The sequence below is a fragment of the Rhinopithecus roxellana genome, chromosome 21, assembly GCF_007565055.1.
Source record: "Rhinopithecus roxellana isolate Shanxi Qingling chromosome 21, ASM756505v1, whole genome shotgun sequence".
In the NCBI taxonomy this organism is placed as follows: domain Eukaryota; kingdom Metazoa; phylum Chordata; class Mammalia; order Primates; family Cercopithecidae; genus Rhinopithecus; species Rhinopithecus roxellana.
In genome coordinates, this window is record NC_044569.1 from 17,575,650 (window position 1) to 17,589,013 (window position 13,364).

Below are 13,364 nucleotides of genomic sequence, written 5' to 3' on the forward strand. Positions count from 1 at the left end.
GGCCTCGTCTCCACCATTCCCAAGATATGTCTGAAGTTTCAATCACACTCAACTTCTCCTGTTTTTGAACATGAAAGTCAGGTTCTTTGGGGAACTTTTCTTTGTCCATTCCATTTCTTTGTCTGGAATGTTTTTCCTTCCTGTTCTCAAGTTATCAAACTCCTACTCCTCCTGCTGCAGTCACTTCAGATGTCATCTCTTTCCCTAAGGCTCCTTGGCAAGATGAAAGGGACTTCTGCTGCTTGTCCCCTTACTGCCATTCATAACTGATGAGAGGGTGCTGCCTTGTGTTCACACCTCTGATTTAACACTCCTCAGGACGTGCGACCTGTTTCCCTTTGAGCTACTCTAAGCCATATGTCTCATACCTCTGTCTAGCCCCAAGGCCCAGCAGCACAGCTGCCCACAGTAGAAGTTCAGTAGGTGCTTGAATGGAGGTCTCCTTCAAATGTCACACATTTCATGATAGTGTCTATCAGGTGCTGAGTTGAATGAAGGAAGGATGCTATTCAGTTGGAAAGCAGTCACTTTAAGGGGCAGATGCCCTGCGTAATAACTCAAGCTGTGACAACTGAATCCTTTAGATAGCTGGCAGAGTTGGGATTTTTATTTCTTTCTGAAAGTTAATGCATCTAAAAAATATATTCACTGCCAAAAGACAACCAACATCACTATATGCAAGGGCAGCAACAAATCCTACAAGCAGAACCAATATATTTTTTTTCACAAAAGACTGAATGTTCTTAAGCAATTGCAGAGAGTTTGGTTAGGCTTCTAGAATTCTTCCTAATAGAGAAGGACATCTGGTGGCTATTATGTCTTGGACTTGCTGGAATCAGGCCCAATTTCATGTAATTGAACTCCATTTCAGAAAGGTGATTTGATCCATGTTTAATTAAATTCATTTGAATTTTTATAGTTTCATATGATTTTTCACATACTTAAATGGACAAAATGAAAAAGAAAATATTTTGTCAGATTATGTATTCTAACTTTGGGTTCTGAAAATGTGTCCCTGTAAGGGGTCAGGCATCTTAAGGCTGAAGACTGGAGAGGACAAGAAATAACTATTACTGTTCAGAGAAATTAATAGGTCCAGTCTCTGAAGATTCTTCCTTGTCAGAGGTGCTTGAAAGTATGTATCAGTTATCGCTTGCTGCATAACAGAACACCCCAGAACTTAGTAGTGTAAAACAACAATCCCTGCTCATGATTCTGTGGGTTAGGAATTTGAGCCTTATTCAAATGGGAAGTTTTCACTCAGCTGCAGTTATCTAGTGGTTTGAGTGAGCTGAGTGGTCTAAGATGGCCTTAGTTTATCTACTTGGCCTGGCATTTGGTACTGGCTATTGGCTGGGTCGTGTGTCTTCAACAGCCTAGCCCACATTTCTTCCCATGATAGCAGTATTTCAAAAAGGCAAGTCCCAATGCATAAACACTTTTCAAGCTTCTGTGTGCATCATGTTTGTTGATGTTCCATTGGCCAAAGCAGGCCACATTGTTGAACTTTCATGGGGAATGAGCACATCACAGCCTGTATTCTTCTCTATATTTTGTGTATGTTTGAGAATTTCCACAGTACAAAGTTAAAAAAAAAAAAACTGTTCAAGCATTACCATATGATCCAGCAGTCCCGCTTCTGGATATTCATCAAAAAGAATTGAAATCAGGATTTTGGAGAGATACTGGTACTCCCATGTTTGTTGCAGCACTAGTCACAATAGCCAAGGTGTGGAACCAACTGAAATGTCTAATGATGGATGAATCAATAAAGAAAATGTGGTATATACATGCAGTGGAATATTATTCAGTCTTAAGAAGGAAATCTTGACATTTCCTACAACTTGGATGAACTTTGAGGACATTTTGCTAAGTGAAATGGGCCAGTCACAGAAGGTCAAATACTGTATGTTTTCACTTATATGAGGTATCTAAAGTAGACTCACAGAAGCAGAGAGTAAGATGGCCATTACCAGGGGCTGAGGAGAGGGGGTGAAGGAGAGTTGCCTATCAGCAAGCGTAAAGTTTTAGTAATGCAAGATGAATAAGTTGTAGAAATGTGCTATACCACATCATCCCTCTAGTTAACAATATTGTATCGTACACTTAGAATCTGATAAAAGAATAGATCTCATGTTGAATGTTTTTACTATAATAAATAAAAAGAAAACATTTCTTAAGAATGTTCAGATCATTCAGTGGCCTCAAAGACTGGTAGAAGTGGTTATAGATGTCACCTTAAGTTGCCCCTAACTGCTTTCTTGGTTACTTGGGGATGTGTAAGCCGTCAGGGCTGGATTCTGGACCCTACTTGCTCCTTGCCCAAGTTTTTAGTTTACAAACAGCATTCTACATTTAATTAAAAGAGTTAGAGGTATTTGATGAGAGGTCCAACAAATGAATCACTCCATCACTTGGGACAGCGTTAGAGGGCTTTCAGGACTGGCTCTATCTTACTTTGTGTTCCCACAGAGGTTACTCATTGTGCTGTATTTGATTAGGTCTGACTCTTACCACAGATCCTGAATAAGCCTTGGGTTAAAAGCCATACTCTCTAGGTGTTTTCTAGCTCCCAGTGTTCCTGACTCTAAGCAGTAGTACTCACTAGAACTCAAAGCATTTGGAAATGCCGAAATGCCACCGTAGCCTTGCATGTGTAAACAAAGTCTCTCTTTTTGTCATCACTGGGCGTTGGTGACTCTAGAATTCTTATTATAAAAACAAAACCATGAGTGAACAGCAGCCTCCAATTTCTTGTTACGTTGTCCATGACTGCCAAGCATGAGGGCTACCCTTGGGTCTACCAAGATTCTGTGGCCCATTTGCTCCCTCCATGCACTCTTTTTGTTTTAAGTAGCTTGGTGTTTTGTCAATTATCTGAACTTCAGAAAGCCCTAACTGCATTCCATGTTATGGTGTTGCCTTGATAATTTTTCCCGATTTTTCTTGTCCTTCAAACTTTCTGGTGATCTCCACCTTCGTTGACAAAGGGCTGTTAAAGTGGATTTCACTTCATGCACGCTGTGTGCCTCTCTGAAAGGACTTGTGAGTAGAACGTTACTTGATCCTTGGATCTCTGAGGTTAGACAAGGAATTAGAAATATCTGAACTCTAGCCCCTAATCTTATCATTCCAAATGTGTGCTTAATAAGAAGCAGAATCAACACATCAGGTCAGAATAAGTTCAAATGGTCTAGAATTTTTATATATAGAAATGAAAAAAACATTGGCTAGAAACACTTAAAAATGCTGTCCTTTGTTAGGTATGTGGTTGTTCTCAAACTTTTCCCCAGAGAATGTCATTTAAAGTTTTAAAGTTGAGATGACATACGTGCTTAACTAAATGCTTAATTTCTTTTTAGTTCTTGTGGTTACAGTGCAGAAGGAGACTCCTAGGAAACAGAATTCCCAATGAGATTTTGTAAAGATAGAGCTTTAGATTAACTTTTATCAATTCTTGCCTCAAACCTCCCAAAAAATTATGTTCGGTGAATTCTAGGGGAATAAAACAGTCAAAAGTTTGTTAAATAATCTTCACGTATAAGAGTTTGTTATAAGATCTATCTGGCATGTAGACAGAAGAGATTTTGTGAAAGCTTGAGCTGGTGGAAACAGGGTAGGGCAGATAAGGGTGGATACACTCCTGGTAAACAGTTTGTGTATCTCAGGTGCTGATATGTCCCTGTGAACTGAGATGACAGTGGCTAACCTGGCCTTGCCTCAGCCAAGCTCACATGAGGGCAACTGATTTTGCAATAGCCAGGTTTTCTGCAGATAGGTGATGTTAAAGCCATATACTATGGTTAGCTATCTGAGTCTTTATATTCTCCATTCTCTCACATGGAAGGACTGGGTTGTGAAATGTGACTAAGAACACCCACAAGGCTGGAGAACTTGCATGCTTGGGGACTTGAAACTGTGTGATTCCATGGTTGCCAAGTCAGAGAGATTGCTGGACTGAGTTGAGCCTGGCCCATCTGGGCTGTGAGGTGGCCCAACCCACCAGTTCTGTGTGATTAGGGAATGTATGGGCATATTAGGTCACTTCCTGTGAGAGCATGGATAGGGGAAGGCAGCCATATTCATTGTGTACCACAGAGAAGGCCCTACCCTAGATGCTTTACACAAGTTACCTTTATGTAAGTGATTCTCATCACAAACCTGCAAGGGCAATTCTATTACCTTCATTTGGTGAGCCAGAAAGGGTGCAAGTAATTTATGACAGGGCACATTGGTTCATTAGTGGCACAGCCAGCATGCACACCAAGGTCTAGTTGACACCAAAACTTGTATTGTTTCTACCGTCCAGTTTTAGAGAATGTAGGCATAGGCATGAAAATTAGAGGCCAGAGATAGAGTCCGTGGCTAGGAAGAGTGATCATGGATAAGGAGCAGAGCTGCATGCTAGAAGAGAGGTGGAGGAGAGTTATTCAGAAGGACAGTTTTAATGTGAGGTGAGAAAGCCATGGAGTAAGATCCAGGACAGAGTGAGATTAAGAGATGGAAAAGCTGATCTTCTGCAGAGGGCACCATGTAGACACAGAGCTAAAAATATCCCTTGGAGAAAGGCAAAGGGTAAGAAAGAGTACCATGGGCCAGTTGGCTCACGTTTCCCCATGTAAGCCGGAGTGGCAAAGTGCAAGACAGTTATTTTTCTGCACAAATATGCATAACTCTTAGGAAACTTTAAAACAAATCTTTATTCTAGGAGTCGTCTTTTTCTATTGTGTGTCTTTGTGACTTGTGTGTGCAAGCTTCTGGTAAAACTACAGGCTCCACCCCAAATCCTGACCCAGGCTGCTGAGATAGCCTGATCGTACAGCAGCTGTCAGCCAAGATTTTGAAATTAAACAGTACCTGATCTTGCACTAGTCCTCTTAGAAAGATTTATGGGTGAGGCCAGTTCCCATTCACCTGGATCTTGTGGCTCTGGCCACTTCTGAGCACCTTCTTTGGGAAAGCGAGCTCAAGACTGATTGGTAACCGACCACCACTAGGCTTCAGGAGGGATTCAGGCTCATGGAACAGACAAGAGACAAGCGTGGGCAAGGAGAGATGAAGGCCCGGGAAATGGAAATGCTGGGGTACAGAGTTAGTTAGGTCCCATCCGATTACAAAAATATTTCTCAGACTCACTGGTCATATTAGCTGCCCCTTTCATGTCTGTGATGGGAAGAACCCACAGTGGCAGGCATCTTCCATTGCCTTCCAGGCAAGTCCAGTTTGGCTTGGACACATGTGGTTGTGAAGACCTGGCAGGAAAGCTGAGGCGTACAGTTTGGGAAGGCAGAGTTAAAAATCCCTATTAGGGCAATCCTGAAAAGGAGTCACACCCAAGGTCTGTGAAAGGATGCCAAGCCTGACCTTGCACTGGGCATGCTCTGCTTTTCCAGGTGGCGCTCAGGCACGAGGATGGCGATGAGACCGCGGAGCCACCCCCCAGTGGGTGCCGGGACCGGAGGAGGGCCAGCGTGTGTTCCAGTGGCGGGGGCGAGCACCGGGGCCTGGACCGCAGAAGGAGCCGCAGGCACTCAGTGCAGAGCATCAAGAGCACCCTGTCGGCCCCCACCAGTCCCTGCTCCCAGTCAGCTCCCAGCTTCAAGCCCAGCCAAGTGCGAGATCTGTGTGAAAAGTAAGCATTAACTTGGCAGTGGAGAGGGGTGCAAGGATGCCATCCAAAAGAGAGCCCACAGGTGCCTGCCACTCTCCCTTCCCCGCTGGCCAGTTTGTCCCCCACCAACCCCCACCCCAGCATCGCTCCCTACCTCTTCTCAACCATTAAATCACCAGCCAAACATCTCAGGGCATTTCCCACACAGGGTGGCCCCTGGCGACTTTCACAGACTTGATCTTATTAGTCCCAGGAACTGTTTTTCGGCTACCTGTTTTTAAAAAGTATTATTTACTATCTCAGTTAATATCTGTTCAAAAAAGCTGTGTTTTATCAAATGGAAAAGACTTCAAACACAAAACTTTGGCCTAGAAATAAATGGTATGCCACTGTAGGAATGTGAGGTTGGAAGAGTCTCGCAACACTCCTGACATTACAGGGGTATCTCTGGGTTGGTTTTAGTTAAACAGAAAAAAACCCATAGGGGTTTCCAAATAGTGGTCTCTATATATTTCAGTACATACTAATTCCATCATTTAGTCTGAAACATTTTTATTGAGTGTGCGTTAGAGGCCAGGACTACTCGAAGCCATGAAGATATATAAATAGAAAGGTATGATCTCTGTCCCTATGAGCCTCACCTTTGGGCTGGGAGGAAGAATGAGAATGGTAAGATGGAATAAAATGGAACGATTGGCAATCCTGTGAGATATTATATGTATTTAAAGTATACAGTTTGACAAAATCTGCCAAACCCAGAGTGGTTCTATAGTATAGAGGTACAACAAAAGGCTGGCCTGCCTGCTCCAGGGTCTGGATCCAGTTGTATCTTCCCAAATTAATGCTCTGAGGTCACTGGGATGAGGGACTTCAGGGTCCAGTCCCTGCCAGCCAAATCCACAGGGGCTGACTGACACATTCCCATCCTGCTGCTGATAGTCTGGAAGCAGGAAGTGCTCATATCACTTGGCTGGATCATCCTCCCCCACCATAGAGATCCTCCTCGGAGTCAAATTTGGGTCACCAGGCTACATTATGAAGAAGAAAACCACTCAGAATAAGTTAGATGACCTTAAGAAAGAGTGATCAAGATATATCCCTCCTCTCCATCTCTAAGGGAATACCCCACCAGCACCAAGAGGTGCCCCAAACAATCTGATACCCATGGAATCATTTGAGCAGGACCCAGGCCATGCCTTCAGATGCCTGTTATCCCAAGAGGAGGAGGAAGGCATTGGTCTGAGATAGATGTGCAACCAGGTCCGTGTTGACACCCCTCTTCTACCTCGTAACCCCAGATGCCCTCTCTCTACAGGTTTTTATGTTTGAAAGTCTGTGTAAAACAAGCTCTATTTTAGTGAAAAGAAGACCTAAACTTTTAAACATATTAAGGAACAACAATCTTTACCATGAGCGTTGCATCTTGTGATCTAGAATCTTAAACTCAGCCAGTTTTCAAAGAAAAAGCCCTTGAAGCTCTCTTCCAGCTGGCTGGAAAAGTTAACATGAAGAGAGTTGAGGAAACTGTACACAATTATCTGAAAAAAAGTCTATTTATAAAACCACCCAAGATGCTGAGGGCAGGACCTAGGTGGACCTTGTCAGTAGTACTTGGTGTTCTCCTGCTCCGTCATGTTTGTTCCTTGTCTGTTTCTTGCTGTTACACTTTTTGAGGATTCCTGTGTTGTGAGTTCAGACGACAATGCTTTGCAATAGGCTGGTAAGTATGATGATATGGAAGTGGAACATCCTGGGCACGGTTCACAGTCTTGAAGTGCTGGGCTCGGTAGGATCTGAAACAGGAGGCCAGAGATGGCCACTCTGAATGCTGTTTCCTTCATTCTTTTTGGAATTTCATTTTACTGGAATTATTACTTCAGTATTAATTTAGTGGCATTCGAGCAAAATATACTTTGCAGCTGGTAAGGACAGGTGACGTTTTGTCTATCTAGATTGATGATTATGAAGTGACTTCTTTTATGAAGCCTGTTGGAGTGGTTTTGCCTGTGGCCCCAAAGTGATGGCATGATTTTGATGAGCCAGGAGTGAGATAGTGGGAAGGGGTGGTGAAATGCAGAATGGGAAATGATTTCTTCCTGCATAGCTTAGTCACCTGCTCAACATCTGTGCCTCAAAACTACCTCAGAGTCAAGTGGCTCGTTATGTTCTGTCCCCTGCATACTTTGAAAGACACAGAAGCTGCCTCATGTACATATATGCACATTGCTCTTCATCTCTGCAAACGCCCTGACTGCACCTAACGCTAGCTTGTAGCAACATGCCTGCAGCTGCCACATATGAAGGATTTGGTGCTAGATTTTATAACTCAGTGACCCAAGTGATGCCAACTTTTGTAAAGAAGGGAGAAATATGTTTTAGAAAGGGGTTCATATTGCTCTAAAAAAATATAGGGCAGTCTCCACTCAGATGGCCCTTTTGTATCATTTGAATTTAACTCTCATGACCATCCTCTGTAAGATTCAGACAGGACAGGTTTTATTATTCTCATTGTACAAGTGAGAAAACAGATGGGGCTAAGTGCCTATTCCAAATCATAGGACTAAGGGCTATGACCAAGGGTTGGGCCCTTGGCTCTCAATGTCCAAAGTATGCAGACTCCTTCCCAGGCAACCACATCCTAGCCAACCACTCCTAAACATATTCCTCAAGCGACATGATTAGAGAGACAATTTGATTTACATACCTTGTAGGTATTTTTTTTGTTTGAGGTAAATACAAAAATTCAAGACTTGAAAAGGAGAAATGCTTAGTCTCCCCGTAGACTTAAGCTAGCTATGTGCTTTAATTCTAATGAAGACTAATAAGAGCCTGAACGCAGCTTTGTTTGGTTTGGTTTCTTAAGAAACTGAACTCCACACTGAGCATTTGCCCAATAAGGTACAAGTGTATTGGTCACTGGTCAACTAAAAACATCTTTATGGGACCGTGTGTGTCATAATGAGTTTCATCTTTGCACTTACAATTTACAAATTTCATTGGAAGGGGAAAACAGTCTTAATACTAGAAAGTTCTTTTTTTTTTTTTTTTTTTTTTTTTTTTTTTTTTTTTTTTTTTTTTTTTTTTTTTTTTTTGAGACAGAGTCTCGCTCTGTCACCCAGGCTGGAGTGCTGTGGCCGGATCTCAGCTCACTGCAAGCTCCGCCTCCCGGGTTCACGCCATTCTCCTGTCTTAGCCTTCCCGAGTAGCTGCGACTACAGGCGCCGCCACCTCGCCCGGCTAGTTTTTTGTAGTTTTTAGTAGAGACGGGGTTTCACTGTGTTAGCCAGGATGGTCTCGATCTCCTGACCTCGTGATCCGCCCGTCTCGGCCTCCCAAAGTGCTGGGATTACAGGCTTGAGCCACCGCACCCGGCCAACTAGAAAGTTCTTAAAATTTATCTAGCCCAAAGCAGGAGCCCTTTCTGTCATGTTCCCAAGAGATGGGGTACACTTCCAGGCATGGGTGCTCTCTTTTCCTGAGGCACCCCATCTGCCCTTGAACTATTCTGTTTATCCTGGTTCTTCCTCTGTTGACAAAAACAGGGCTGTTTCCTGCTCTGTGTGTCAGTCTTTCTGATATCAAACACTGCATGGGACTTAACACGTGAACTTTCAGTTTCATCCTGCTGATTTCCACACAACATTCCGAACTATAGAAGTAATTTTGAACTTCATTTAGTCACTAATGTTAACAGTTGTGCCATGCAGCTTTCAGTCATGTGTATATTTTAATATACATGGAAGAGTGACCTGGCAGATAGTGGATATTGACAACTGGTTAGGGAGTGGAGGGTCCAGACTAGTGCCACATGCCTCAGCAGCAGGGTCTGCAAACTTTCTCTGTCAAGGGCCAAGTAATATGTTAAACTTGGAGTACCAGACAGTCTCTATTGCAACTACTCAACTGAATTCTGCCTCTGTAGCATGTCAACAGCCATCAGCCACTGGTACCGGCATGAGCATGGCTGCATTCCAGTGACATTTTATTTATGGACACTGATATTTGAATTTTACATGTCATGAAATATGATTCTTTTGATTTTTTTTCAACCATTAAATATGTGAAAAAACCACTCTTAGCTCACAGGCCATATAAAAACAGGTGGTAGGCCAGATGTAGCCCACAGGCTGTAGTTTGCCAACCTCTGTCCCGGGGTCTGGGTTTCTAGAGGGAGGTTGGAGGAAATTGACCTTTAATTGGCAAAGGGGAGTATGTGGCATATGAGAGAAAAATCCACCGTGTTATGTGTAAGGGCTATGGGGAACAGTATTCTTAGATTTGCTGTTAGAGCAAGGAAGTCAAAGGAAAATTCTGTGAAGAGATTGAGACTATATGGGACTTTGCTGATGGCTAATCATGAGTTCCCAAAGCACAGAGGCTGAAGATTGAGGCGTTGGAGAAGGGCAGGAGATAAGCCAGATTGAGGGACATATGGAGAGGAGGGGACTGTGTGATAAGTCCAGGGAAGGTTGGACTGTGCAGGCCAGGACTCGTCTCAGTGGTCCCTTCGGGCAGTGGCAGTGGTTCTTGACCAGGGATGATTTTGCCACCTAGGAGACATCTAGACACATTTTTGGTTGTTATAGCTGGGACAGGGTAGTGCTACTGGCATCTAGTGGATCGAGTCCAGGAATGCTGTTCTGCTAAGTGCAGGATAGCCCCCTGCCAAACAAATAATTATCTGTTTTAAAATGTCAGTAGTGTTGAATCTGGGAAATTCTGCCTTAGGGGAAGGTGGATCGTTGGTTATATAATCCACATGATGCTGAGATAGTGTTTTGGCCATTGGAAAGGGCAGTTTTCTTAGAAGCATTTGGAACTCCGCACCTACTTTAAATGTTCATGTGCATGGGTCAAAATTCACTCTTTTTCAGAGAATATAATCAGCTAAAACACAGATCTATAGAATATGTTTCTAGTTTTAAAGAAAATCCATTGGTATTTTACAAACACATGTCATGGAAACAGTATTTCTCAAAGGAGATAGGAATTGTCTTTCACAGCTGACTGGTTACTCTGGGCTACTACATGGTTTACAACAGAGTCTTTTTTTGATTTTAAGTCCATTTAGCAAAGTTTTGCATTTCAAATTCTCAGGAAATATGCTTGAACACTTTTAGGGGACCAAAACTTGACTGAATCTCATGTTACTCTCAGTAACTGAAATGCCAACATATCCAGTTCTAATTGGCTTCACTCACATCCATCACTCCAAAAAATTGACATAATGGAATGTGACACCAGCATAAAACAACTTGGCAAGAGAGAACAATGATTGTATAAGAGAGGTGTGACAGTCTACAGCCAGGCTTCACGAACCTGTTCAGAGGAAGAGGAACCCAGCACGGTCTCACTAGAAATGTTCAAGTGGAGCCGAGGAATCAGCACTGAGAAGCAGCAGTGGGCAGCTCTCCTCTAGGCTGCCAATATTTTAAACTGATAGTCAAGAAGGAAAAAAGTTACATATAAGAATTGCTAATTTTTTTCCATGTAAGTTAAACTAGGGTTACAGAAAAATTGACTAATGTATGTTGCACAGAAGTCCTCATTCTAATAAATGCAAAGTGATAAGGATATATAAATGGGTCTTGTGGGAGTCAGGAGTTGTGACCAAGCCTTGACCTTGTAATCGGGAGCACAGCAGTCTGACCTACAGACATACTTGACCCTTGAGCAGCAGAGAGAAGATGTGGCCTGGCCTCAGCTGGTTCCAGGAGCAGGAGAGACCACGCTCAGGTGGACTGCAGGCCAGGAGTACTGATACGGCAGTGGAGAGCCTACTTGAGCTGCAGGGAGAAGTCTGGCAGGGGTTTGGTGTGGGGCAGGGTGCAGAGACCAGCACTGGAAGCTCAGCCTGCACCTGGCAGAGAGCACACCACTGCTCCTAAGAAGTGGGGAGCACTCAGTCTTCACAAATCCTCACCAGAGGGGTGTTTAGAATCACTGTGGTCTTGGGCATAGGATGGAGGTATTGAAGCACGGGAGGGCAAGTTCAGAACCCAGCTCTCCCAAAATAGCTGTGTGTCAATTTATATATGGCCATTGGCTCATAGTAATCACTGAATAAATAGCAACTCTTTATGTATGTATGTATTTATTTATTTATTTATTTTGAGATGGAGTCTCGCTCCGTCATCCAGGTCCAGGTTAGAGGGCAGTGGCGTGATCTCGGCTCCCTGCCAGCTCCACCTCCCGGGTTCACGCCATTCTCCTGCCTCAGCCTCAGCCTCCTGAGTAGCTGGGACTACAGGCGCCTGCCACCATGTCCGGCTAATTTGTTGTATTTTTAGTACAGACGGGATTTCACCGTGTTAGCCAGAATGGTCTCCATCTCTTGACCTCGTGACCCGCCCACCTCAGCCTCCCAAAGTGCTGGGATTGCAGGCGTGAGCCACCACACCCGGCCTCTTTATATTTTTAAATAAAAATGATAGGATTTAAAGATGTGATGCCACCTATGTGATGTAAAATGAAGAGAGCTGTACCATATAGTGCAAAGATGAATATGACAATAACAGCTACAACAACAGATAGCCTTTATAGAGCACTTAATCATTTGCCAGGCATTACATTAAGCACTTCAAGTGTATAAACTCCATTTTTGCTCTTACATCATGATATAAGTACTGTTATTGCTGTGTGACAGGAGGGGAAGCTGAGGCATGGGGAGTTGAAGTACCATGCCCAAGGTCCCAAGGCTAATATATGGTGGAGCTGGTTCTAGAGTTCAGGCAGTCTAGCTCCAGAGTCCATGTCCTCACCATTGTCCTAAATAACCCTTATTTCTGTTATTCTGTGGAAATAAATATATGCTGAGTACTTGGCAATTAGTAAATGCATTAATTGCATTCACTATTTATTATTGGATCTATATTTTTCATGTCAGTACATTAAAAATTATTGCTTAATGGTACATTAAAAAATTATTGCCTAATGTTCCAATATATAGATATACCATAATACCATGATGCTGTCATTCATTTTGCTGTGGCTTGGTTCCATTTTTTTTCTCATACCAAACTTGCTGTAATGAACAAACACACTGGTGCACATACACATGTTTGTGTATATATGTTAGCATTAGCACTCTTAGATTCTTAGAAGTAGAATTCTAGACTATGGACATTTACATTTTAAATATTGATATTGCCTTATTGCTCTCCACAAAGGCTGTATGGGTTTACTATCCATCAGCATATGACTCACCATTTTCCCACACCATCACTTAATGTTAGGAGATTTTCAGAATTTTTATAGTACTGAAAAGTGAAATGTGCCTCAGCATTGTAATTTGCATTTTTTATTACTACTGAGGCTGTACAACTTTAATTGCTTCATTAGCTATTAACATTTCATTTTCTTAGTGTTGCCTGTAAATATTCTTTGCTCATTTTTCTCCTGGTTTGCCTATTTTAATTGACCTACAACCAGTCTTTATTTTTAATATGGAAACCTTCACATTCAAAAGTAGAATATAAGTATTCTTTATGCATTTTAGAATTAATATTTTGACCATTTTTTCTGTCTCTCAAATGTCTTTTAGCTGAATTTCTGATACCTCTCATCATATGCACTAAATACATTTGTTATGGTGTCCAGTTGGTGAGTCCTGTCCTATGTGGTTTTTAGGCATCATGCTTGCTCAGCAATGTGTGTCCTCTTTTTAACTGTAGCCTCTGCATTGTCCTGGGAAAATGCTATGCTATTCTTCCTTCAATGCCTAGGAGGTAAGCAATGGAAGAGGTAGGGATGG

At 42.7% G+C, this 13,364-nt stretch overlaps 1 protein-coding gene across 9 annotated transcripts in view; it reads left to right on the forward strand.

Annotated features, from left to right (window-relative positions):
- Positions 1 to 13,364, forward strand: part of FHOD3 (formin homology 2 domain containing 3) — a 498,596-nt gene that overhangs the window by 333,058 nt on the left and 152,174 nt on the right. For all 9 annotated transcript variants that reach the window (XM_030925939.1, XM_030925940.1, XM_030925941.1 and 6 more), the window contains one exon: positions 5,394 to 5,632. In XM_030925939.1, coding sequence (XP_030781799.1) covers positions 5,394 to 5,632 — 239 coding nt within the window. The remainder of the gene's footprint in view (positions 1 to 5,393; positions 5,633 to 13,364) is intronic.